The 26,877-nt window shown below is 46.1% G+C and overlaps 7 protein-coding genes across 7 annotated transcripts; 5 read left to right on the top strand and 2 right to left on the bottom strand.

Moving 5' to 3' along the window:
- Window positions 1–114: 114 nt before the first annotated feature.
- SERLADRAFT_463568 (uncharacterized protein) lies at window positions 115–2,405 on the top strand (the record flags this gene model as incomplete). Its single annotated transcript, XM_007316583.1, has 14 exons — window positions 115–329; window positions 383–405; window positions 464–513; window positions 569–593; window positions 694–736; window positions 790–913; window positions 967–1,076; window positions 1,130–1,155; window positions 1,212–1,330; window positions 1,389–1,455; window positions 1,504–1,664; window positions 1,722–2,030; window positions 2,086–2,138; window positions 2,193–2,405. 14 exons carry the CDS (start codon window positions 215–217, stop codon window positions 2,297–2,299), a joined length of 1,332 nt encoding a protein of 443 aa, XP_007316645.1.
- Window positions 2,406–2,416: 11 nt separating this feature from the next.
- On the bottom strand, window positions 2,417–5,047 carry SERLADRAFT_447668 (uncharacterized protein; the record flags this gene model as incomplete). The annotated part of the gene is made up of 12 exons (XM_007316584.1): window positions 2,417–2,566; window positions 2,673–2,752; window positions 2,804–2,975; window positions 3,045–3,065; window positions 3,136–3,260; window positions 3,371–3,463; window positions 3,596–3,857; window positions 3,920–3,959; window positions 4,018–4,100; window positions 4,147–4,156; window positions 4,219–4,611; window positions 4,679–5,047. The coding sequence occupies 11 exons, from the start codon at window positions 5,045–5,047 to the stop codon at window positions 2,695–2,697; spliced, it is 1,626 nt and encodes a 541-aa protein (XP_007316646.1).
- A 3,211-nt stretch (window positions 5,048–8,258) lies between these two features.
- On the top strand, window positions 8,259–10,148 carry SERLADRAFT_436285 (uncharacterized protein; the record flags this gene model as incomplete). The annotated part of the gene is made up of 3 exons (XM_007316585.1): window positions 8,259–8,854; window positions 8,941–9,220; window positions 9,276–10,148. 3 exons carry the CDS (start codon window positions 8,259–8,261, stop codon window positions 10,146–10,148), a joined length of 1,749 nt encoding a protein of 582 aa, XP_007316647.1.
- A 2,303-nt stretch (window positions 10,149–12,451) lies between these two features.
- On the top strand, window positions 12,452–14,256 carry SERLADRAFT_463580 (uncharacterized protein; the record flags this gene model as incomplete). The annotated part of the gene is made up of 4 exons (XM_007316586.1): window positions 12,452–12,780; window positions 13,369–13,612; window positions 13,715–13,991; window positions 14,014–14,256. 4 exons carry the CDS (start codon window positions 12,497–12,499, stop codon window positions 14,097–14,099), a joined length of 891 nt encoding a protein of 296 aa, XP_007316648.1.
- Window positions 14,257–15,171: 915 nt separating this feature from the next.
- On the top strand, window positions 15,172–17,299 carry SERLADRAFT_436287 (uncharacterized protein; the record flags this gene model as incomplete). The annotated part of the gene is made up of 10 exons (XM_007316587.1): window positions 15,172–15,600; window positions 15,654–15,762; window positions 15,815–15,885; window positions 15,935–16,029; window positions 16,085–16,183; window positions 16,241–16,559; window positions 16,607–16,744; window positions 16,803–16,930; window positions 16,982–17,118; window positions 17,184–17,299. The coding sequence occupies 10 exons, from the start codon at window positions 15,172–15,174 to the stop codon at window positions 17,297–17,299; spliced, it is 1,641 nt and encodes a 546-aa protein (XP_007316649.1).
- A 453-nt stretch (window positions 17,300–17,752) lies between these two features.
- On the top strand, window positions 17,753–20,084 carry SERLADRAFT_463586 (uncharacterized protein; the record flags this gene model as incomplete). The annotated part of the gene is made up of 12 exons (XM_007316588.1): window positions 17,753–18,219; window positions 18,401–18,455; window positions 18,513–18,563; window positions 18,614–18,796; window positions 18,847–18,929; window positions 18,994–19,038; window positions 19,089–19,127; window positions 19,196–19,255; window positions 19,312–19,478; window positions 19,545–19,565; window positions 19,626–19,815; window positions 19,879–20,084. 11 exons carry the CDS (start codon window positions 18,163–18,165, stop codon window positions 19,753–19,755), a joined length of 891 nt encoding a protein of 296 aa, XP_007316650.1.
- Window positions 20,085–20,092: 8 nt separating this feature from the next.
- On the bottom strand, window positions 20,093–24,804 carry SERLADRAFT_447674 (uncharacterized protein; the record flags this gene model as incomplete). The annotated part of the gene is made up of 15 exons (XM_007316589.1): window positions 20,093–21,591; window positions 21,647–21,716; window positions 21,774–21,917; window positions 21,976–21,985; window positions 22,056–22,127; window positions 22,255–22,326; window positions 22,381–22,444; window positions 22,553–22,624; window positions 22,688–22,773; window positions 22,878–23,044; window positions 23,108–23,242; window positions 23,385–23,571; window positions 23,621–24,354; window positions 24,414–24,458; window positions 24,516–24,804. 15 exons carry the CDS (start codon window positions 24,612–24,614, stop codon window positions 20,645–20,647), a joined length of 2,904 nt encoding a protein of 967 aa, XP_007316651.1.
- Window positions 24,805–26,877: the final 2,073 nt, after the last annotated feature.

The following is a 26,877-nucleotide window of genomic DNA, read 5'->3' on the forward strand; positions in this document are numbered from 1 at the left end:
AATTTTCTTGACAATGAACCAGTGGAAGAAGTCTGCAATTGAGTATTGTATTGAATCATAACCCTAGTTTATGCTTTCCTCAGGTTGTAGTTCCGTTCCGGCTAGCTTGAGTTCCGAGCTCCGAGTCAACTCTTGCCTCCGCACAACTCGAACTTGCATTGTATCACCTTCTAACTATTGCTTGTCTAGCTTTTGTTACAGAAAACAGTCAGATATGTCTTTGTTGTCTTCTGCACGACGACTCGGTGTCGCTCGCCGTATCGGTACCAAGTCCTACCTAAATCCGAACCAACCAGCGCTGTTCTCATCCTCAGCTGTCGGACGAAGTGGTAAGCTTTGTTGCTGTGCATCTATATCAATCTTGAACTCATCCATACTGCAGGTTACGTCAAGTATAACAGTGATGTGAGCATTGTATCTGTTTATAATCTTTCCAGCGCTAACATTAGGAGCCTCGACCTAGGATCCGCTAAACTTAGAATCCATGCTAAGTGAGGAGGAGGTTGCCATTCGGTACGTAGGAGCGCCTGTTTGTGACACACTTGGAAGCTAATTATTGCATTCCAAGCGATACTGCACGTGAATATTGCCAGGCAAGTCATCGTTCCATGATTCAACTGCCAGTGGAGAACACACCGTTCACAACCACCATTAAATCGTATCATGAAAATATTTACAAATTCGTCTCAGTAGGAAAACCTTTTCCCTCGTGTTCTAGAAGGATGGCGTACCGAACGTGAGTTTATTTGGTGTAGCAAAGTCATCACAGCTCACGATATTCGATTATAGAGTTCAATCATGACATTCTACCAGAAATGGGAAAACTTGGTCTTTTGGGGCCTACAATTCAAGGTTATGGTTGTGCTGGAGTCAACAACGTTTCGTACGGTCTCATTGCTAGGGAGATTGAACGGTAACTATACAGTACTACTATATATATTGGAGACTTACTGACTATATATGAAGAGTCGATTCTGGGTATCGTTCAACAGCGTCTGTGCAATCTTCACTTGTCATGCATCCTATCAACGAATTTGGCTCTGACTTGCAGAAGGAGAAGTACCTACCTCGTCTTGGTCTGTGCCTTTTCAGGATTGATCTACTTGTGGCTGATAAATGTGATCTACAGCTAAAGGAGAGCTTGTGGGTTGTTTCGTAGGTCAACGTAAATACCCACGTCAACCGATTACTTATCATGCTTTCAATGACAGGGTCTCACTGAGCCAAATCATGGCTCAGATCCTGCTGGAATGGAAACAACCGCTGAAGAGACTGACGGTGGGTTCATCATCAACGGGAGTAAGACCTGGATATCAAATGCCCCAGTCGCGTACGCCTATACCGCATTCATTCTGTTCTTATACTGAAATTCATATCTTCATACTTAGTGACGTGTTTATCATTTGGGCACGTTGCAAGTGGGATGAGAAAGTGAGAGGATTCATACTCGAAAAGGTTTGCCATTAGTAACCCTGTTTGCACAAGTTCTAATTTTTGATATAGGGCATGAAAGGACTTGAAGCACCAGCCATTAAAAACAAGGTCGCACTTAGAGCATCCATCACCGGCTCGATTTTCATGGATTCCGTCAAAGTAACTCATGATGCCCTACTACCCAAGGCTAAGGGTCTTAGCGCCGCTTTCTCGTGTCTGAATAGTGCACGGTAAAGTCCCACCACATTTTAACTATTTCTCTCTATATATTAATCCTATGATTGTAGTTATGGTATTTCATGGGGTGTCATGGGAGCGCTGGAAGACTGTATCCACTGGACGCTGGCGTATGCGCTTGAGCGCAAACAATTCAAGCGACCATTAGCTTCCTTCCAACTTGTTCAAAAGAAGTTGGTCGACGCTCAAAGCGAAGTTGCTTTGGGACTCCAGGCGAGTCTTCAGGTAGGCAGGCTCAAGGATGCAGGGAAATTGGCCCCAGAGATGGTCAGCATGGTGAAGCGAAACAATTGTGGAAAGGCACTACAGCATGCTAGGACTATCTTGGATATCCTGGGTGGAAATGCGTGTTCAGATGAGTATGTATACTCTGTATAGGTTTTGTTCTTATTTTTTCTCACTGTTTGGTTTTAGATACCACGTTGGGCGCCATGTGGCCAACTTACAAGTAACCAATACATATGAAGGTAACTTATACCCCAAATACTAGTCACACTCGTGCTGACTTGAATTTTTAATAGGAACACACGTTCGTCCACCTTCATCGCTTGGTATATTCGAATATGTTTTTGCTGACATTTCTTTAAATTTCAGGACATCCATGGTCTCATCCTCGGCAAAGCTTTGACCAGCATACAAGCCTTTGCCAATTAGCTTTGCAGGGATACTCAAGATAATCATATATACATAATTCACAGGATGATGCTGCCTATGAAGTAACATAAAGCAGAATCAAAGGTACAAAGTGATACAGAAATAATCAATTATAAAGTTAGCTTCGAAGAGTTAAATATCGGCATTGCGCAAGGTGGGGTGCACGTATACTAACCCCAACAACTCGAACACTTCCCTTTCAGTTTTTGGGAAGAAAAGTTTTGAATCGTGTCGCCGCGATCTATACAAAGTTGTTAGAATGTCGAGCAAAAGTAATTGAAACTTCCGTACATGCCCGAGCTGTCAAATTTGAAGCCCCTGAAGAAGCAAAGTTTATAACTACCTACCTACTAACGCTGTAAAGGACACTCACTTCTGTTGCTTCGCATATAGTCGCAAGTCCCGTTGAAACATGGTGGACCCCGTCCTACAATCGATGATCCCATAATCCCTAGTACATAACCGATTGTATGCTTACCAGCCTACCACGGCCGTCCAGAATACCTGGGGAGCCGCAAATATCAGATCCAGACGTCTGTAAACGCGCCTTTGACTGCCATCTCCGGGAAGCACGAAAACAGTTAGAGCTTTCTCCAACGAATCCCAATGATGTGTTCTGAGTGCATTATGCTCATGAAAACCAGACAGGTCTAGTGATATCAATTTATCACACATATTCGTCACTCCTCATATGTGCACAAGATAGTCAGGTTGCTCACGCATGACATGGGTGACAAGTCCTTGAAAATGGAAGGGAATACGCAACGTATTAGCATATGACAGGCAACACTGGCAATTGGGACATCATACCACGCTCGTGTAATCTTCGCACAAATCTTTTGCAAAGCCCTTTAATTTTTCCGGCACCACTTTCCCAATTTCGATGTGATATAACTATATCAACGTCATTGCTCTGTGGCTTACCCCGTCGGTATCTATGTACCAATGATAGATTCATTTTATAACCATTGTTCAAAAGTTGAATGAAGAGTGCGCATAGAGGGGTGATCAGTTTTGCTAAACATCGTGGATCGCATACACATACCCTCCAACAACGATACTCTTGCAGCCCTGTTCTATTTGTTCTAGTTCGCTCATCACTACCCTGTTCATTTCTTCCACTTCCGCACGAGGTATCCTGACAATCGTTGTCATTGAGAAAACTAAGCTCGAAAAATTCTGTACGCAACAAGACACTGAAAAATGCCGGGTGATGGGAAGGTATTCCCCAAAGGGAATGAATATGCAGAACATGTGGAAAGTAACTCACGTCTGGCTAAAATCGTGGCGCAATGCCAAGGCTACTTTGATAGACCGTTCGACAATGGCTTCATCGCTCTCTCTGCCAGCCGCTTCAATGACTGCTAGCGTTTCCTGGCCGCATCTGCCAGGTTCGACTTCATAATATCTTTCCAAATCTTCTAGGGTACGCAGACCAAGGTTATAAAGTTTTCTTGCAGTGTGTGGACCTATTCCATGAATGGTCGTAAATGCAGAAAGAGCTTGAAATCTAGAGGAAGTGAGGATTCCTTCTGTTTACAACATAGAAAACGCATGATAAACTCCTCTGGCAGGCACTAGGCGCAGTACCTACGAGTTTCATTTATCTGACCTGTTTTTATGAACTCCTCGACCTAGGAATTGATAATATTTAAGCACTTGGGGACAAGTACCACCGCTAAGATTAGTTACCATTGATAAGAGTTTCTCACCCAAATATGGGAGCTTGGAAATCTCTCGCTTCAAATTACTGTGCGTGATGACGTGCGGAAATGCTGAAAGACTATCAGAAAGCTAGGAGGAGCGCTAGGTGATTAGTACCTTTTATTACCTCGATAAAAGTATAAATAAGTCAGATATTGGTTTGACAAGGATCGGCAAGTCACGACTGACAGAAATTGCTCTGGCATAACTTAGCATACTTCTCTCCTCACCCTCCAAATTCCTGGCCTCTTTGATTTTATCGAGTTGCTTTATCAGCCCTTGGTTGGGACAGACGAGAGGAGATGCACGACAACAACAATATCGCGATGTATGCGTCAGTAAACTTATATCAGCTGGCTGTGGAGCATCCTCTGGTATTTGTTTCGAAGTGGACGGTGATCGCGAGGACGTATGACTTGGGCCGGGTTCAGGACTGCCAGAATTGCAAGATGGTCTGTCAGGACATTCATGTACAGTTTCATCATGGAGAACGTTCAAAGCTGCATAATCGCCACAGGGCATAGGTCTGCCGTACTTGACCGAATCTTCGAGCCATTGAGGCGTCACGATAGCTTTGCTTTTCTATTCCTCCACACAGGTAGACGGTAGGGACGAGGCTTTTCCTCATGAGGAAATGGGGATTACTCACAGCAAGTTCCCAGTCTACATGTCTTTCCAATCGCTGTTTCATATGCACCGCGGTCACTACTACATCGGCCTCGTGCACGTCCCCAGAAAGTTCAAGATCAAAGTCGCATACATCCACTTCGGTACCGTTTCCATCTTTCTTGGGTGACACTTTTTCTAATATAGCATCCCTTCGTTCTGTCAGACGGCAGAGGCTCGAGAACGTCTTTGAATCGATCTTGGCGGGTACGATATACACTTTCAGAGGACGGGTATTTGATGCATTACTGATTATTTCCGTCGGTGAGCTGAGTCTTGGCCGCTTTGAAGGATGTTCTTCCACAGATGATGAAGATTCAGAACGAGCTGGAGATGGCCTTTTAAAGGGCATCGATGATATTCAGTCACTTGAATTGCGATCGGAGTGCGGTTCAGAGCATACAAGCATATCTCTTGAGAAAAGACAGGGCTACGTTATGTCATAATTGACCCTAACCCCACTTTCCAGCCCATTTGGTCGTTTGCACCTCCTTTCATTCGTCCTCCCGCATGTTATTTTCTTATCTCGCGAATATAGCTATAAGCAACTGAGAGCGAATATACATACTCCAAGTTAATCAGTTCCTGCTCTGTGTCAACTTGAATTTTGTATGAGCAGCTTATCGCAGCCGGCAAGATCTATCTCCACTCGTGCTACTGGCTTCAACTAGGGCTATTCAGTTTTGCAACATATCTGGAGGGGTCTCCATCATTGAAACTTCAGCTTTTCTTTATCTCGACATCTTAACTCTACAAGTCAGGAGACTGCGATTGCTAACTTACCAACTTAGGGTCTGTTCGTATAGGAGACTTTGGAGCACATCGGAATTTTCACGGGCCTGAACAACCAAACCTTCCTCTCCTGGCCAAGTTGCGGTTCTCGCACCCCCGGGTGTATCGGGATATTTCGTACATCACTCTCCGTACCAAAAGGTCATCACCCTCAATTTGCTTTTCGCATTCTCTTCATGACCGTGAGTGTGAGTCTTGTCGATTTTTTCCGAGAGAAATAACAAGCCTCATAAACTGGCTTCTCCATCCTGATAGAGATGAACGTTCCTACGCAGATCTCTCACAACAGACGTCGAGCATATGAGATCCAACCTGGTTTTCACAGTAATAGACTGAATACGAATGGTATCCACTCATTAGGAAAGTTTCTGATTGACCTTTGCCCCGTGCTCAAACATTTTGACTAGCCCCGAAGCAGTCTTCTCTTAGACCCGTGTCGCCATCGGATACTGAATCTCATTTTATGTGTTTTCGCCGTTTTTAAAGAATTTTAAATGCCCCCACCAACTTGTGCAGAACACTGTCAGCGGGTTTCGTATAAGTTATCTGCAGTCACGTCCGATTAAATCCGCTCGGTAAGTGGTCAACTGATATTGTTATTCTTCTCGCGTCGCGGTACGTCGCGGTTTTCTTGATCTACAGAAATGGGATTTGTCTTTTCGAATCAAGGATCGCCTCAAACGATATAGCTAAAGGCTCCTCACAGCTCCTCACTACCAAGACATCACTGAAAAGAATCGAGGGTTATTCCCATCCTCAGCACCACTCCAATCAAAGCCCACTCCAAACACCAACACCAGCCCTTGCGACGGTCGACGTGATTGGAACAAGTCAAGTTAATTAACTACGGTTCCGATCGTACCTATCAGATATTACTACATCTTTCCTTGCGATGGCCCTACCTTGGTTCCTATCTTCGTTCCTTAGGGATTGACAACAATGACAAAATGAGACATTGTCATCCGATCAGTTGCACCGTGCATCTCAGCGCGGATGAGTCTTCTCGTGTGGGGTAATAATAAAAAAGTGGGGTAGAAATATGATAAAAAGCGTCGTCTCCGCATCACTGTTTTGGTCGCAATGAAAGCAAGACTGCAGTTAATTATTCTTATTAGGAGAGTTCACGCCGATGATGACCTTCCATGTTTAGTAGCCTAGTAAACTTGGCCGTGTCTATCTTCCATTTTGCCAAGTGCTGTGAAAGAGCTTGTTTACCGTAAGTAGAAAGGAGCTTATCCCCTACTTCGACAATGCACCAGAAATAGTTCGTGCTCCAAAGGCTCCTGAGTTGCGGGGCCTATCCTACTGGACAAAGTTCCGAGCCCTTGAGTTTCCTTAGAAGACTACATATAGCTAACCGTGATGCTCGGAATGCGGCCGCCTGCGAAGGTTATCTGACAGGTGAGGGTGGGCTTGTTCTGGAGAGCACACGGAACTCTTTGTGTTCGGGCACAACTTGGACCACCGTAATAACTCCGAGAGCGAAAAGATCTGATGCAAGAGACCACGGGAACAGTCCCAAGGCAAGTTTCAAGGGAGCGCATCGATGAATCTTTACCATAACGGGATATTGAGGCGCATCGATAAGGACGATGTGCGCACCGGGGAGACGGACGCGACGCTGGGAAATAATTGAAAGACTGCTACAACAAAAGTTTCAAAGGCATGCGAACGTTTCTTAAATGTGGAAGCTCACGTGATAGGTGGCAGCTGGTAGCCTCGTGCTCCTGTCTGCCTACAGCCTCAGAGGAGTTAGTATGTGAAGAATGAGAGAGATCATGATTAGCCTTTGCGAGCGGATACCAAGAGAGGAAGAAAATCACTACTACCACGCGATGTTAACGCGATCGGAAAGAGCACAATGTTCAAACTGTCCTTCTAGAGTAATGCAGCAGCATTACAGGGACCGAACTTTCCGCGTGTAGCTATTGACAGCAGACCTTTGTCGTAGCTATTTGGGGGTCCATTACACTAGACCTGGTCTGATAAGATAAGTAACGATGAATCCCGAAGAGGTCAAAGGTACGGACCGCCATTCAAAAGACGTGCCAAAGTGACCACAAGCATTCTCTCGTGATATGTAGGTTTTTCTAGTAAAGGTATTTGGAGGCACGATTGAACGGTCCAAGACAAGCTCCGAGATATGTCCATGAGCCTCAAGCTTTAATGAAAAGTACAATTCCAAAGAGGTGGGTGGGCAGTAGAATCACCATGGATCTACCCAAAGGGGCTTCTCGATCGGGAGCAGACCCTTGCAAGATACTGAGTCGGGTGGTCGCGGAAGAGATGCTGCAGCTCTCCCATTGGATTCGGATGCCCACATTACAGCGTGGGGTAAGTTCGATGATACTCTGCAGACAAGGTTGCGGTACAAGTAGAGATTATTGCTGGGAGGTCGGAAAGTATTCGGAAAACAGGAAACTACGCAGGCTAATCGGAGTATCAGCGCAGGGAACAGTGTGCTGGAATGCATTGACGCAGTGGTGTTTGAGGGATAGGCTCTGAGCGGAGGAGTGTGTTAGAGGCCATGTATAGAAAAGGAGACGGATTAGAGATTGTCCTGGAATAGCAACGGCTGTGCATGTGAGAGGTGATATTTTCATCAGACGTCTCCTTGATTTGGTCGGCTACGGAATTTGCTCTGGCGGTTGTAGGCGCGATATAAATCCGGACCCACGCATGCATAAAAAATTTGATTCAATTTCCCTCTGCTGCTTTCTCTCCTTTTTTCTTCTGCAAACACACTGGAACCTTTCATATAAAACTCAGTCATGTCGAGACACCCGCCATCGCTCCCCATGTCTCAGATCATCGCAAGCGACGCCCCTTTACTTTCTCCCATGTCGCCCAGTGATGCCCAGTGGGACCACCAGCAGTCTCCATATTCACCAACCCACCATGGCGCATTTGCATTCAACTACTACGCGTTACCACCCTCTCCCCCAAATTCAGTTGGCTCGAATAGCACAGACTCCCCGATACCCACTTCCAGAATGCTTAAAATGCGCATGACTCCAGAATCCAGTTCTGATGGTGACCAGCAGCTCTGTCTGCCCACCCATCAGCTGTTCGACTTTCCTGAAACACTTGATGCTCCGTCGCCACTGTCCCCTTCAGAGTCCTCTTCTGAACCGCCTAGCTCGTCAGTGTCCATCAACACCGGAACAGCTCCTGCCAAACGGGCTTGTACACCCGCAGCCAGCGTCACGAAGAAACCCCGGGCATCTGGAGAGCGTATCAATAGCAAGGATTTCATTCCTCCCGACGTTTCCGGCCTCAGCAAACGCGAGGCGCGTCTCGTAAAAAACCGCGCCGCCGCCTTCCTGAGTCGGCAAAGAAAGCGAGAAGAATTCGAGACCATGGAAGTGTAAGTGGAATCCTTATCGCACTTCTTTTTGCGTAATAATTATGTTCTATTCCACCCCTTTCACCTCCATTTTCTTGGTGTGATAGTCGCGTAAACGAACTAGAGCAGGAAAACGCTAGATTGCAAGCTCTTTCCCAAAGTGGAAGTGGCTATGAGGACCTCCTTTCGGAAATCGAACAACTCCGGTCTCGCCTCTCCGACGCTGAAGAACGTGAAAGGGAATTGAGCGCCGAACTCGCCCAGAAATCAGTCCAAGCTGTGCCTGTGAAGGTTGAACATTACGAGCAATCAGTGCCTCCCACCTCATCTGCTCGGTCCGTACCCATGTCTTCGCCACACAAGTCTGGTGCTAGCCTAGGCCTTATGGTATGTATCATATTCCTTACCAGATATGTACCATGGCCGAATAACAAGCAAGCAGGTTCTCCTCTGCGCCCTGCCCACTCTTCTTTCCATGCCAATGCACACCACTCTTCCCACAACGTTCTCCTTCCCGCTCTCAGGTTCTTCTACTGTTCCAGTTTCCTCGTCTGCTTTCGATTACAACGCTGTTATTCCTAATGAGTACGACTGGTCGCTTCACCCAAATGGTGCCGGTTTCATGGACCTCGACATCGATGATAATGGCAGGCTTACTACTGGCAACCCCTCTTCTACCCCCGCTCCTCGCAAGTTGGAATTTGCTGACATTGACTCCGAGGCCCTCAGTGCTCTCGGAGGCCTTGATATCTCCTTCGACGCTTCTCCCACCGATAGCGGCAAAATTCGTGTCCGGATTCACTCTTCCACTTCTGATCCTACGCCGACGACCTCGCAGCTTCCGCACGCCAGTAGCACTGATGAACGCTCACCAACTTCATCTTCGTCGCTCGCAATGTGGGCAGGCCCAGAATCGGACTCTACCTTTGGTTCCTCTTTCTCCTCGTCGTACTATGCCAACCCGGTATCGCCGGTCCAGGCACACCCACCGCCGCCATCTGCCACAACAACGTCAGGGGAGTACGACCAATTGGGCCCTTTCCTTGGAGTAGGTACTAGTCATTCCGACTACGACTTAGGCATGAATTACGGGTCTGATGCGTCGTCAATGGCAAGCCCTATGGCTATGTATCAAAGCGGGGACCCAACAGGTTATGGCAATACTCAAGCGCCCGACTCAATCTTTGGATACATGCAAGAAGCGCGCAACGAGGGCGCTTCGAGTCCTATTGGCAAGCGCCGGGTGAGGATAGCGCTAAAAAGTATGCCTACCGCTGGCGGCGAAGGCGGCGAATGGGAAGTGCAAGTTTGCTGAATAGGCATTCTTATATTCTTCTTGATTCTTTGTTCTCTTCGAGTTTCAATATCAATCTACAATACCTCTGTTCATATCCTCGATATGCTCCCTTTGGCTCTAGTCAATCTCGTCAATACGCTTTGCTCTCGTATACCCTCTTGCGGAATCTTGTGTATTACTACTTATTCTACCGGCTTTTAAACTCAACTATTTTTCATTCAAAAGTAAAATATTGTTATACATTTTCGAATCGATTCGCTCGTCGTTTCGTATGTTTCTTTTCTTCGCACTGTTCCGTTTACCCCTCTCGCATTTGTATCATTGCATATTTATACACCATACTGCGGAATATAATAATCATGATAATAGGCATAGTATGTGCACGCCGTTTAGGAGAAATGTTGTGGTTGAATTGCGTACAAAAAAACGAGGGGTGTGCGATGCGAGTCGTCATGGGGCTCACATGCGGTGGTAGAATTTTGGAAGTTGCCTACGCCACTGTATGGGAAGGAAATGAGGTTTCGGGCCACCGTGTCTTTCCGGGTCTCTTGAACAATGGGATGAATCAATGGTCCAAAGTTATGAATAAGAATAAACTCTGGATTGCAAAGAAATGAAGTTTTGGATACCGTGTCTTTCCGGGTCTCTTGAGCAACGAGACGACTTAATGGTCCAAAGTTATGAATAAACCCTGGATTGCAAAGAAAAAGTTATAAACACATCAGCGCAGAAATGAATTGTCCTCTCTAAGGACACGGACAGAAATAACGAAGGGATTTTGAACTCTTATTGGCTGGTGACCTGTGGTGGCATCGATAGAAGTTCAAAGAGTTCAGTTATTTCATAAGAGTTCTTCTCATCGTTGCCTACGCGTGCGTCATGTAAGAAGTAGCAAAAATAGACCGATACAGCTGCCTTCAAAACTGTGAGCTTCCTACATGTCTTTTCCGAAAGAGTCGCAAGTAGTTGGAGTAGTAGATGCGCTTCGCTTTGGCGTGGCCGTGGAGTAAAGTGATGACCATACTGAAATGTCCAAATATGGACAAGTCAAGACATATCAGGCTGAGTATTTGTTGTCCGTCAGACCGCATCTGCCTATCTCGACTGTGGAGTCTGTTTTCAGCAAGCTCATTGTAGCTGAATTAGAAAGAAAATAGATTACCTGAACCCTAGCCTCGTAATACGACATCATTGTTCATGATAAGCTTTGATTGCACAAAGATTGTTAAACCTAACGTAGATTATTTTACGTTATTGACATCCAAACACCCTATCATCATAATAAGAGAGATGCAGAACCTTGAAAGCATATAGCGGTGGCGGAATGGAAGCATAGGTACGAACAAGTTCCACTGTGTTTAAAAGTCTTGGATTAATGAGGTCGGGTACACGGTCCGGCTTTAGTCTATATACGACTTGCAGACCCGTCAAGTCGTCGCATTACCGCCAGGACGGCAAACTGTTAGGGTCGTACATTGCACAGCGAAAGACGGATAATTCCTGTTCCCAGGGTACATTGAGTTCCTTATTTGACTGAGTTGAAGGTATCTTGCCCTGGGTAATACAGTAGTCTTTCGTTGGAAATATGACTTTACCTGTGAAAAAACGCACAGCCAATGACGATAGCCCCATTGTAAAGAAGCCATATTACGCACTTGGTTTCTTTTCAGCCGTCAACACATCGACGCTCAAATTCTATGCAAAGCCTGGGGTGTGGGGCTGTACGGAATGTTCTGTGCCTTCGACTCACCAGAAAGGCGATATTCTTGAGAAATTGACGGCATAGCTATTGAGATGGCAGACGTTAGCCTCGAGGACATGTGGAAATACCCGGTTAAAAGATGAGTACTGAATTGGAGATACCATTGATTTACAGGGGAACACAGGGAAGCAGTCTGACAGAAACGTGGAGGGCTAAACCTGAACCTTCTATGCTTCTAAGTTAGAGCCTTTGGGAAGCTGTCCACCGCGTGCTAGCTCATTTCGAGTACTGCGATCCTGAGATGAGATGTTCGTGTCCTCGTCGTTCACATATGAAAGTTATGCTGAGATTTGCCAGTGTCAGGTTATTCTGAGCAGCGTCCAAAGTCCGAATGACCGCATGAGCAAGTCAGACAATACGTACATCGACGACACTGGATTATAGAATATTTCTGAGAACGTCGGGTGCTTGTTGACGCCGGTGGAGACGACGAGCGCTGGTATGTACGGGTGAAGCGAGTCATCGAGCAACCTGTCTAAGGAAATGAGCGTGGCTGTGACCTTCCTTATGTGGGTCCAGTGCAGTATTAAAAGTAAGCAGCATCCGACACCCGAACCACATCTGTCAAAATTATTATCCCTCCTCTATATCCACCACCACCACAATGGCGGAAGAGACCGTGGCTCGACGAACCAACAGCTTTTCTAATCCCCCAAATTATTCATTTATCTCTCACCGCCTCAACAAAACTCTCCGTGACTCCAATAAACAGCCAATAGTCCTTGTCGCATGTGGATCCTTCAGTCCAGTGACCTACCTCCACCTCCGTATGTTCGAAATGGCAAAGGATTTCGTACGGCAGAACACAGACTTCGAAATAGTCGGCGGATATCTCAGTCCTGTCAGCGATATGTACAAGAAACCAGGGTTGCTCAACGCCCGTCACAGGTGAGGGTTTTTCAGGGTATCTTCCACTCACGCCTTCATTTCCTCGCGGGTTGAGTCTTTGTCTTGTCATGTCTTGCCGTCGGAGCGTCCTCATAGCTTTCCAATATGGTGTTATTCTGAGCTTGCGTTCCTGGTCAGCCGAACTTGCGGCCGCCTGTCACTGCTTCCACGCTTAGACCCGTGATCAGCTACTACCGTCCTGGTACACTCATACTTCACATCTCTTATAAGAGTTACAAGTGTGTTTGTATCGCAATGGATAAGTGGTATCTTGTTATCGGGTCATGAGCGTCAAGCGTGCCGGCCCGGCCTTTTATCTTCCGTAATCATTCAGGCTGTTATCCTGCCAATGTCACCGCCACAACAAACAATTTTAACACTCTGAACATGTTGTCGTAGGGTAGCACAGCCTGTTCTATCGGATCATGCTCTTTGTTGTAGTCCACAGCATGCCTCTACTCAGAGATCATATCATCTCCTGCGGAGACATAATCATCACTAAACTCATTGATCAGCGCCTTTTCCTTCTAGAAATATCCGAGTCTTCCAACAGAACAACGTGCTAATCAGGCTTCCTTCATTTAACAGAGTAAACATGTGCACACTCGCTGCGGAACAAACGTCTTCGTGGCTAATGATTGACTCTTGGGAAGCTTTTCAAAGCTACCAGCGTACAGCCGTGGTGCTTGACCATTTCGACTACGAGATCAATACAGTCCTTGGCGGTGTTCACACACAAAGTGGCGAGCACCGTAATGTCAGGGTCATGCTACTGGCTGGTTCTGACTTGATCAGTACAATGTCTGAACCTGGTGTATGGTCACACGCTGATGTGAGTAACTGTCTTACTCGTACTTTGTCGGCCTTCTTTCTGTAATCATGCTTCGGCATCTGGCTTTTACGGCATAGTCTCACTCATTGTTGATATTGGCAGTTGGATCACATCTTGGGACGCTACGGCACATTTATAATTGAGCGTGCAGGATCAGGCATGGATCAAGCTACGGACAGCTTGGCACGATGGAGAAGTAACATCTATTTGATTCCTCAGTTGATTCAAAACGATGTTTCGTCCACCAAAGTTCGCCTGTTCCTGCGCCGGGGTCTCTCGGTGAAGTATCTCCTACCTGCTGCCGTAGTGGAATATATCGAGGAGAACAATTTATACCTGGATGATGGTCCTGGAACGGAAAAGGATAAAGGAAAAGATAGTGATGTCAGTGGCGGGAGTAGCAGGAAGGCTTTGCAGTCATGATAGGGGAACTTTCATAGAGTGGTCCCACGAGGCCTCATTGGACGCCAGATGTACGACTTCTTAGACCTTGCGTCATCTGCTATGCTCCATCACCGTTGGACGGAAAGAAGTTACCTCTCTTTGTATTTTTACGCCCAGCCTCTACACCTCATGTTTGGATTTTTTTTCTTCATGACGCCTAAGCTTTTCTTTTACCGGAAAGGACGGTGTCACACGATCATGAATGACTTTTGGGCATCTGAGCATCTCCTTCAAATGTTAAGTATGATCGTGGGTATGTGTATTATGCTGACCGTGTCGCCTTCAGGGAAAACTGTTTTGAAGCTTTGGCAGACGTGTCGAACGTTCTACTGTAACCAGGCTGTCGGCACCGCGGCATCAGCGCCGCTGAGAACCAAAATATCAAGGACCGGATTACTCCGCCAAACTGCAGGTGCGATCACATCTAGTATTTGATCACACTCAAGCCTCGAGTTTTCAGAGTGCATACAAGTGTGTACCTTGCACTAAGCGGTTGATGTGATCACAGGACCATCTATAACCAGGTTTAAAAAGCGCGGTTCTCATCGAGTATAGCATCTCGTAACGTTTGGGGTTTGCCGTTTCAGGGTTTGACTTACTTGGCGACTCGTTTGGGCTTTACAATAACTGCAGAGACGAGGAAACGCTGAACGTTGTGCATAAGGGACTCCAATTGCGGACATGCAATGTGAAGTGCCTTCCAAATGTATGCAAAGATACTTCTGTTGCTCTTTTCATTCAGAACCGCTGACTCAAGGTCTATTCGGAATTCGGCAGCAGGTATGTCCCTTAGTCGTGGAAACTCGTGGAGGACTCGTGGTGAGAACATGCACGCACAGAGTTCCGTCACGTCTCAATCATTCTGAGATCCGTTGTATTAACGATATCCACGGACTGGGTTTCCCGATGCTTTTTCTTTCTGTTCTAGGCTTGCATATGACTTGATCAAGGCTTCTGAAATACAAATCATCAAACTAAATCAACGCGAGACGGCAAGTGTTTGGCGTCTTTCCGCTGGGACGCATCGGCCACCTTGTATCCTCCTAGCGAGGTGGCCTTCCTGGGGGTATTTATGAGGGGAACAAGAGCAATAGCTGGATGCAATCCAACACACCATGTCCTCTATCTCATCCTTGCCAGTCGTCACCGGAAACGCTGCATTCACCGCCAAAGTGAGCGATGTCAGAGAAAGACTCGAATCGCAAATACCTACTACCCTCCGTCTCCCTTCTTCTTTATTGGACAACTTGCCACTAGACGTAACTGGAATCCCCGAGTCTTGTGGTCTTCTCTCTGAGAATGAGCTCGCGATCACTGATCTCGACGCTACTGCCGTTTGCGACAAAATCGCGAAAGGAGAGCTCACCGCGGTCGATACTGTCACGGCTTTTGGAAAACGGGCCGCTATTGCTCACCAGTTGACTGCGTGCCTCACCGATTATTTCTTGGACGTGGCCATCGCTCAAGCACAAGAATTAGATGATTATTTCAAGCGTGAAGGCAAAGTATTCGGGCCGCTTCACGGTTTGCCTATATCAGTCAAGGTATTTGGATCCCTTTTAGCTTCTCCGTAACGGAATGTGTTCATAAGGACTAGGATCATATCCCTATTAGAGGAAGATGGTGTTCTGTGTCCTTTCTTTCCACATTAGCTGTTTCCACCGAGGACTGCGACATGATCAGAATTCTTAGAAGTCTCGGTGCTAGTGAGTATGCCGATACTATTATCGTTTCACTTATGAGTAATACGGGCGGCAGTTTTCTACGTCAAAACAACTCAGCCTCAAGGAGGTATGACACTCGAATGCCTTTCATTCTACGGTCGTACCGTAAGTCTTCATTTGTTTATCGCGAATACGGCATCTCATTTCACGGTAGCTTAACCCTTACAATTCTAACCTCACTGCTGGTGGATCTACCGGTGGCGAAGGGGCGCTCCTTGCTATGAAAGGATCGTGCATGGGACTAGGAACGTGAGTTACGTCATAATGTCTATTAACAGTTCATATCTTGACAGAGTTGCAACAGGGACGCTGGGGGATCTATTCGTGCACCTTGCGCTAACTGCGGGTTGTATGGCATATGTCCGACTGCAAAGACGCTACCGACGCGTGGTTATACTTGGTTGTGAGTATTTTTATTTATCCCCAATGATATACTTATCTGAGGCTCACTTCGCGCCAGCCAATACGGCGCTGATGGAGTTTCACAATCAACTGGCCCTATGTGTCGATCCGCACGCGATATGAAGACTTTCCTGCACGCCATTAACAGTGCTGGTGCAGCTCTCTCAGACTCGTCGCTTATACCTATACCGTGTGCTGTCCCTGACCTTAGTCAGAGGAAGCTACGTGTGGGTATTATGACGCACGACAATGTAGTGTTACCTCACCCTCCTATCCTACGCGCACTCGAGATTGCAAAGCAGAAGCTGAGTGTTGCTCCAAACATCGAACTTATTGAGTACATACCTTACGACCACGATCGGGGGTACAATATTATAGTAAGTCCTCCTTTCCTTATAAGAGGTTTGGCTAATTGTCTCTGTAGCGAGAAACTTATTTCGAGGACGGTGGCCAGATTGTAAGGCGTCACTTAGATGCAGGAGGAGAAAATATCACTCCCCTACTGGAATGGGCCATCAGCCCACCTTTCACAAAAGATCACGACGCAGCAGGAATACACGCGGTATGTTAATTAATTTTTCTCTTCTTCGCCGATAGCTCATTTATTACTATGTATTTAGTTGCGTAACGAGAGAGATAAATACCGCTTTAATTATTCGGACCACTGGAACATAGCTGGTTGCGACGTGGTCTTGTGCCCGCCAGGTCCTGGGACGGCCGGCCTTCATGAAACAATGAAATATTGGGGGTAGGTACTACTCTGAAGATGCAGCTGATACAATGCTCATGCCTCAAACAGCTACCTTGCGATTTGGAATTTACTGGATTATCCTGGCCTTGTATTTCCTACTGGACTCAAAGCCGACCCCAGCATTGATGTCATTCGAGAATCATTCGAACCCATGAGTGACTCTGACCAGTATAATAACTCTCTATGTGCGCAAATTTCTTGTATCCGAGGTGAAATATACTGACCGCGAGACCATTGTACATTCTGACAGATGACCCCGAGCTATTTGTTGGAGCCCCCATATCTTTACAACTAGTGGCACGTCGCTTCAACGATGGCTTGCTGCTAGCCGCACAGGAGATCATCGAAAAAGTCATTAAATCTTGAAATTCAAGTTATTCAGTAGTTTGTCTTGATTCTTTTTATATAGATCAGTTAGACCACGTCTTTTTTTGCAATGTATATGTTTTCAAAAAAAATTGACTAAGCTCCAGTGGTACATGGAACCGGCGTCGGTAACCGTGGCCAGTAACGTAACCAGTAAAAGTCCTTTCCTTTCACTGGCATTTACTGTACCCAGTTGGTCGTAGAGTATGCTCAACTCTTCACGAATAATGCGGCACCTCTCTGCTACTGGTGATCACATCACGAGGACTTCAGTGCACAACAAATTCTGAGCAGAATCAGACACACCTCACACTCAGGCTTGTTGGCTTATCTTAGTCCATGGAATTCGTGTGTTGGAAGCTACGATCATGATGATGGTTTGCGGTGTAGCATCGCTTTCAAGTTACTATACTTAGGTGGGAGTTTTAAAAATGGCAGTTCCAACTTGAAGTCAGACGTAGGCGCCCTTGGACCAAATTTTGATATGCCCGTCGATATCTCACTGGACCACCTCACCACAACATTGGTATTTCAACATCAACCCCTGCGGAGCATTCGTTACTATCAAGATCCAGTCCGACTTACTCGAGAAAACATCTGGGACGCATTAAGTCAGGTAGTGCCTTAGATTGTAGGTGGGCAGTGGGGACTAGTATATACTACCTGATAACATCATGATGGGGCTGTGTTGATGGTTGTGGGCCCGGGCTTGATATCGGTTTGCTGTTCATTCAAGTGTCCGTTGGTCTAAATGAACGGGGTATATTTCCTGTGGAGTTATGCAGGCGTATAACCCTTTCTTTAAAGAATAGCCAGTCCACAGTAACCTGGTCATCGTACAGTGCGGATTCTGTCATGTCGTCATGTACGCCGCCCAAGTAGGTCTCATGTTTGCGAACTATAGAATCACACAGCTCATTTAAGTTATTATCGCAGCTGGAGTTCGTTCAGCCCGTAAGTCCTTACTTGCTTAAGTCAGCCCGCGAGACTAACATTTAAACCATCTTATGTCCACCATGGTCACAGAGATACTCCTATTGTGCGTCGTAATCATCCCTGAGTATTCTATCACCATCTGCTGATGACCCACTGCTACTACAGGCTCTTGGGTACACTTTCAGCTTCGGACTATTTGGGATATTGATTGTGCAAACTTGTGCGTATCCCATCCAGCGCTCATTGCTTGCTTCATTTAATATGTGGATTTGCATAGTTATCTACTATACGCGGTTTACTAATGATCCAAGATGGCTGAAATGCCTCGGTAAGTTTACCAATATTATCACATTATGCAGCTAACTTCCTATAATGTAGTCTGGCTCATCTTTTTGATGGAATGTCTTGGATCTGCTTTCACTCTTTATGCGTTTTGGCTCGGAGCTAGTGTGCATTGCCTTTCTTGTGCTATAGATGGAGGTTATTATATCAAACCAGATTGTGAAATGGTTTTATTTAGTGTATGGTACTTGGTATCCCTCTTCGTCCTTACGGGATTGAGTACGTGGTTTTTTTCTGTCTAGAATATCCCACCATTAACGTCCTGTTAGTATCATCATCAGTGCACGCCTTTTATTGTTGGAGAATTTGGGTGATAGGAAGGTCACTGATTGTTCCTATTGTGGTCATGTTGGTAAGTTGGACCAAAGTTGCTATAATGTTTTTTTTCGGTGACGAAACCACATTTATTTCTTCAGTTATCCATCACTCAAAGTTTCGTAGCCATATACGGGGCTTTTAGGGTCAGTAAGATATATTTTAGTTGGGCCATCAACTGATAGGCTGGTTAAAGGGATTGATGGGAGGTACTCCATCGAATAATATCGACTATGTAGGTACCTGTCTAGTGTCATCCCGAGATTATATCTCAGTCGAAGATATCTCCATTACCCTGCGTAGATTTGGTTGGCTGGAAGTTGTTTGTGTGACCTTTTAATTACAATACAAACCACTCGGCTGGTGCGTAACCTTGCTGATAGTCTCGTCCCCCGGTTTGCTGACATCAATTTTTATAGCTCCTTCTCCAAAAATCTGGGTCAGGTATCAGCAAAACCAAGTCCATCCTTGTCAAGCTGGTCAAACTGACCATTGAAACCGGAATGGTGACTGTCGCAGCTACCCTGCTAGAATTACTTTTCGCTGTCGTTCTGTATCGGTGGACCCATATCGCCCATCTCATCGTGTACGATTTAATTCCCATACCGTCCCAGCCTATATTGGTACCCACCTGATGTATCTTTTTGTCCAGTTTCTTTTCTCTCTCCAAACTGTGTGTCCTTATCTTAGCAGCTCCCTCATACAGTCTACTCACGGCAATATATATCTTTAGTTATGCCAATTGCATGCTAGCCAATCTCAATTCCCGTCTGCTCATGGCCAAGGACTCTGAGCAGGACCACGTTTCGTCTATACATTTCGATGGTCACACACGACGTACTGCAACTCTAGTCCTGACTTAAAGTCGGCAGAGCGTAACAGCTCGGAGGCGTGCATCAATGTCAAACATTGAAATAGCCCTTGTAAGTGATTGGGGTCGTCCTAAGCAACATTGATTGACGTGGGCCTTTCTCTTCACCAAACAGACTCGACACGATGTGAGCGGGCAATCCCCTGGAGGAGCCATCGAGATACTCCCCTCCATTGCTCACGATACTCAGCAGTGGAAGCTGACAACTTTGCCTTGGGTAAAATACCCCTGAGAAATTATTAAATACATCAAATGAACCATGTACTTACTTTACGGACTATCCGCAAATTTGCGATTAATACAGTTCACCTTAATCACACTCATGATTCAGCGGCAGGTTCAAAATATGCATTACTATTACTAGTAGAAGTAGCCTGCATACGGTGAAGAGAGGTCATAGAGGGCTTGCCGATCTAGCCTCATAGACCTGTCGAATAAGTAGCTAATGAAACAGTTACATGAAATAAACATACGACAGAATATGCACCAGCAAATACTAACTAGCGGGCCCCTACTCCCCCTAGTAGTAAACGTAGTGAGCAAAACCAATTTACGAGTACGAGCAAAACAAGTTGGCTATCAACCTTCCATGAGAAACCACGAGTCCATAAGTCCAACGGAAGATAAAACACGAAAACCATAAGTATTCTATACTTGTACTTGTGACTACAATGAAAAAGAGCGTTGATTATGCGAAATAGCAACGTAGAACGCCGCTCCAGGAGTGTTGAAGGGGAGAGATATGCGAAGAAATGGATGAGGGGTGCATTGCCACAAAAGAAGCAATAAACGAGTCGTATATGCCGCATTAGATAAATAGTAAGATTCTATTGTAGAAATTGTTCTTCTTTTCCTGGTCTGAGAATACGCTCGCCTGACACCTATTGTCTGTATACTCCTCTCCCCGCCATGTTAGGCGGTGGAAGCTCTTCCCGATAACTCGTGCCTTGCTGTGAAGGGGGATATGGCCGGTGCAGTGGTGCTTCTCTGTATCCATCAGTGGGGTTCCTGTACATCCCAGGTGGGGGCGGATACTGGGCCAGCGGTGACGGAGGCAAAGATGGGGTCATGCGAACTGGAGAACTATATTGAGGCAGTGCTGGCACTGGCGGGGGCGGGTGTCCATCATAGTAACCCATAGCCTGCTGTTCGTTGAGAAGCGGCAACTGGTCAACGTTGGCCATATCCAGTCTGGACAACTCAATATCGCTCTGCGACAGAGAGGGGCCTTTGGCCATGTATCGATCATAAACAGAAGGCGCGGGCGAGGCACGTCCGTTGTTCCCGTTGGCATAATAGAAAGATTTGGCAGCATAGAGGGACGCGGCATCCGATCCACCTCCTTGCATGTTGAGCACCGTCGTTGACATCGATCGTTGATCCCAGTCAAGCTCGCCTCTATCGCGCTGGTATAAAGCAGGGTCATATTCGAGGTCGCGTTGTTCGATAGCTGCAATGCGAATGCCTCCTTCGATAACCTGTGCCTCCATCCCCCTTCCGCCATATTCGTTGAGCTTCGCTTCCTCGCTGCCGATTTTGCCTTTGTAGACGTCTGCAAGGAGGGGCATCATTTTGGCATGGAGCATGGGAGTAAAGAGCTCTGCATGCAGCGCGGGGTGGCCGAAACGCTTCTCGAGGCGATTTCCGGACGCATCTGCACGAGACGAATGGATCTTGGCATCGCGTAGTTCAGCTTCGGATGGGATGTGGAAGAGGTACTTGGTATAGAAGGTGCGATCAATGTAGATCTTGAAAGCGATGATAAAGAGGATAGGAGGAACAGTGGTGAGCCACATGAAGGACTTGAATTGATACTGGAGGCCGATGGCTGTTTATGGGTTTAATCAGTACGCGAAAATTAACAATACGGAAAAAGTAGCTACTTAGGACCATCAAAAGTTGCATCAAAATGACAGAAATTAGCAGGCGGTTCACTACGATATTCCACATACGCTAGTTTTATGTGTATCAGAACCAACAGTGATTGAAAAGAAATTCAGACAGACTTACCCCTCCTGTTTCGACTTGGGTGACGTACACAAACATGAGCTGATATTTATACACCCATGAACCAAGCCAGAAAACAATGGCACCGGCCAGCACAACGAGAGGGGCAAGTGGTGCGAACACAAGTGCGACTGTACCCATGAAGAGCTACAATCCAAATCATTGAGCAACAATGTATACAGGGAAGGGGGAGATCAAGACTTACTGTGTTTGAGCTATTGTGCAACAAAGCGAAACAGCGACAATTAGAATGTGTTATACGAGCGGTCGGGGATGTGAACGCACTAGTACACGGAATAATCAAACTCAGGTGGCTGTGTCCATTCGCGAATATCACGCGGCGTACGACCGAACACACTGACAAGGGTATTAGCACAATTCAAAAACATGGTAGCGCCGACGAAAAACTCGTCTGCCAGATGAAATGTACGGCGACAGAGCAAACAAACAATAAAGGGGCAACAATAAAGGGACAAACACTTACTGAGTCTTGAACGACGTCCATACTAAATTGAGAACTTGCGCTAGATCAAATATAACAAGGAATCCACGAAGCCTGCACAACCAAATCAGGGAAAAGCCCATGGGATAAAGAAAAGGAGGGACGCACGGGAAGAACGTCAGCCAGTATGATGCTTGGTTGATGTACGTTCGGTTGATAATACTTGGAAGGGCTGCCAAATTTAAATTTGATTTAGTATTGTATCATCATCATCATCCTTGACATGCGCAATACAGAGGTTGCGAACAAGAGGTAGGCACTGAAACATAACAAGACTTACTATGCAGATTGTTGATTATATCTTGGAAACTGTGATGTTCACCAATCTCGAGGATGATCTCTTGAACCGAGTCTATTTCATAAATGAGTAGTGAGATGAGTGTGAGATTATGGCTTTAGTGTACGAAGCACTCACTGAAACCGACACCGATCAATGTGAAGATGACCAATTGCGAAATAACGAGGAAAGCAAAATAACGCGCAACGACTGCGCGATCAAGGCTAGTGGGTGTATGTTAGAAAGCAAGGGAGGTTTCGGCAATTTATCTCCCTTCACTGCTCCTCCCTCTTACTTGCATTTTGAACGAAGATGCAAAAACACTCACCGACTCTGCGTCAACGCACCCTGCCATCGACTAACCCACCTCATCACGATGGGGAGGAAAAACGCGAAGAGAGCAGATACCGCTGGAGGAAGGACACCAGAGATGACTGCGAAAGAGCCAGGAGAGGCTTTGGACCAAGATTCGATGAAAGGGACAAACGCGGCTATCTATGTGTCGTATACGAGTATGGTAAGCGATTTCGTAACATTTGGAGAAGAGAATATATTCACCGAAGCCAAATTCGCCAAGATAGAGATAACGAAAAGAGGAATAGTATTGAAAAAGCAGACGAGAGCCAGGATGAGAAAACCGAGAACTCTGTTACGGAATATCTCCGCTGGGGACATAGGGAGATTTTGCCATATCTTAAGTGGGGGGAAATAATTAGCCATTGCGTTTTCAAGTCATACAAACACAGGACAGGAAGACTTGGAAAATGGACGACAAATGACCAGTAATGTGGGGTATGCTGGAAAAGAAGCGATGCGACGAGAGTAGAGAACTCACGATATCCTTTGGATTAGGCGCCAAAACGACATCGGTTCCCTTGGGATGTTTTCCTCTCAGTATGTTAGCCACAATATGAGCGTATGGGACAGCTGCCATCGATGCAAAACCATAGTTCTCGGGTTTGCGAGTATCGATATGCGCTCGATATTCTGTTATGGCGAGCTCCGTTCGTTTGAGTTTAGCGCTAATGGAGCGATAAGCGAAGACTTAACATACAGAGGAGCAAAACTCACGTATAAAAGTCGATGGAATCTTTCTTCACACCACCCATGCCACACCAGCCGCCAATTCTGATTGTAGGTCTCTCCTTCGCAATATGACCGCCTTTGAGATAGGTGACCAAGACCTGTTCTAGCTCTTTGACAGCTGTGTTGTGATACTCTATGAGTTCTGGGAGCTTTCCGACTCTGCGACCAATGTTCACAGATGTTGTGGGGTACGGCACTTGCACTGACTCGAATATGGCACGAATGCCCTCATCTGATTGGTAAGACCGGGGAACGCGAGTGATGGCGAGCGTGCGCGCATAAAACGAGTCTATGTATTCTGGAGAGCGGAACCACTCATGGCGAAGGGCAAGCATCTCTTTCCAATTTTTCCACACAAAGTACATGACCGCTGCAGTGATAACATAGCTGAGCGCGACGTGGGCGAAGAGGGTGGAGCCCTGTAAGTCACGGATTGTGAGAATAGAGAGAACGTCGCGATTTGCTGGATCCACATGAGCAAGGTTGTAAGTGACGTCCACAGGTATGAGAATGGCGCAGGCGAGGAATGCGATGATGGAGAAGAGATAGCGAATCATGCGGGTAAAGCGGAGGAAGGTGGCAGCGTCTAGGCCTAATTTTTGGACGAGCTCTGGTTCACGTGTGTTGTAGAGTGGAGGCAACCAGCCGAAGAGAGAATCCGATATTCTTGGAGGCTTTTTGTCGCCAACATGGTATTTTACCTTTGGTTCGTAGATGATCTAGGCGATGTTGGTTAGGGAGCAGCAACAGAAAAGAAAGTGAGATGTGGGTCAAGTACCTTGTTTTTTGGACGTAAAACATTAAAAGCGACTACTGTGACGACCTGAGAGGTATTTCATGAGATTAGATGGCTTATTGACACTCTCAAGTGTATACGTACAGATACGACAGACATGAGAGCGACCTGAGAACCGACAGCAGCGGGCGCCAGCGTCCTAGTGTTTACATTCTGGGTTATAATCTGGCCGATTGCAGCCATGGTGGTTGGAGGTGAAAAACGAGTGGAATGGACGACAAGAAGGACGTGGAATGGTTCGAGACGGGGATGAGAAGGGGTCGTGGTAAAAACAGGGCAAGTAACGTTAAGTATAAACGCCTATTGTTCTTTGGAAAGAACAAAGAAAGTTAGATAATACCACTCTTTGCGCTCAATTCTGCAGGTCAATACCGCAACGATATGTTCGATAACACACGATAGCACAATTGGTGACGGTCTGGGTGAGGAGAGCACGCCGGCCGTTGAGAGGGAAACAAACACACCTTCTAGTCTCTCTTTTTTTAGCCTCACAGCGACCGGTCTGAACCTCGCCGTATCTGGCACGTCGCCACTCTATCATTCCACCATTTCTCCAGCCCTAGGCCTTCACATAAAACGTCCGAGTCTTGTTGTGAAAACCGTGCCAGTGTTGCAGGTATGCATACGATTCTGCACGGAGTTGCTTATAATGAGCGCTGAGCTTCGGACAGGATATTGACTCATATTATACCTGTTGTGTTACTAAAGTTTTGCAGCGAGGTCAGTTACTTTTATTTTTGCCGCGTGGATTTTTGATAGAGACCTGGGCATCGAGCAACTTTGTCTAGATTTTCTCTCGAACCTCAAATATACAATTTGTGATGTTTGAGAGGAATTTCCCTTCGTCCCGCCTGATCGTAGCTCATTGAAGCCGGAATCTTGTCTGTCGGTTCACCTCCGTCTATACAGCTGACAAGCGAATACCCGACGATGTTCATAAAGGGCTGTCACTCATTCAAATCGCACGAAAATTACTTCAGGTAGTCAACCATGATTAATCAGCTTAGGATTCTGTGTCCATAAACCATCTTCCGCTAGGTAATTATGAACACTGTATGAACCTACGCACGTCCAAGTTGTACACCACAATCCCGAGACTTGCAATTGCCCATCAATGAAACAACTCTACATGCTTAAATCAGGCGGCACTGTGCATAACTTAATTCGATTGCGGTAAGTTCAAACATTCATTACCGTCAAAAGCATCACAGATGAAAAAGGCGTGGTGATAGCTACGAATAGTCCAGGTCGGCCGCATGCAAGTATTGACTCGCCAGACAACGCTATGACACATCGTGATTGGGACCAGGCTGTGTTGATGACCATGCTCGTGTTGTGGAATAAATCCGTGATGCTGTGCAAATCAAGCAACCGTTTGAATGATACCAGTGTTAGTAGAAGGCCTGCGCCATCAAATGGCAATATTTCATTTTGTTTCCATTACCTGATATATAGCTCTTTTTTTTCATTGATAAGATGCCTCAGAGTTTTCCGTCGAACTCTGGGCCATTCTTGTTTTGCTGAACCAGCTAAAAGGTTATGAAGCCTGTCGACAAAGTTGACAGCAAGTAGCCCCTTGGTGTACCGAAACTCAAGCCTGATGGCTCCAACTGGTCAATATACAACTTGAGTGGACTATGGCAGATAAGGATTTGTGTCAAACACTTACTTGGTTTGGCCCTGAAACCCACTCCGACCTCATCACCAGAAACCACAAAGACTGCTGCACAAGCAATACCAGCTGTTCCCAAGATGACCACAACAACTATAGTGTTGAGTCAGACTGACCAGGAAGCATTGAATGCCTGGCTTGGCAGAACCGTGATCTTTGGAGTAATCAGAGTTCTGAAGACAGAGGTACACTGGGGAGTGGTGTCATGCAACCAAAGTTTGATAAAATTGGATATTAATTGACCAGACCAGGGATTGAACCTGGAACCTTTTGGATACATGCCAGCTGCTCTACCAATTGAGCTATATGGCCAAAGTTATACAATGTAGGATCTTAAATATCACATGCAACCACAGATGTCTTACACAGTATAGCTGCTGCATACTGGGTTGGCTTACAAATCAGAGGTATTATCCTATGGAGTATTGGTATGTCAGAGTATATTCTGACACCCCCTCCTGATCTGACATATCCATATTTGGTAAGTGTACAAACATAACCAAATATGTAAGAATGACTAAGCTTATACAATAGCACAATAAAGCACCAGGGCTTATAACCTGATAAGAACAAAGCTTGAAGCAAGTATCTAGCCACTTGCTGAGAGCAATCAGAGATTGAAAACTAGAGTCCAATGTGAGTAACTGGATTATTAAAGAGTATGACAGGTATACAGTACCTAGAGCCCAATGTGAGTAACTAGAGAATAGGAAGCATTGCACTCTGCAGTACTGTCGGAAGTGTAACAGCTCAGAAGATTCCGTTCCCCCCGTC

The sequence above is a fragment of the Serpula lacrymans genome, assembly GCF_000218685.1.
Source record: "Serpula lacrymans var. lacrymans S7.9 unplaced genomic scaffold SERLAscaffold_5, whole genome shotgun sequence".
NCBI classification, from domain to species: domain Eukaryota; kingdom Fungi; phylum Basidiomycota; class Agaricomycetes; order Boletales; family Serpulaceae; genus Serpula; species Serpula lacrymans.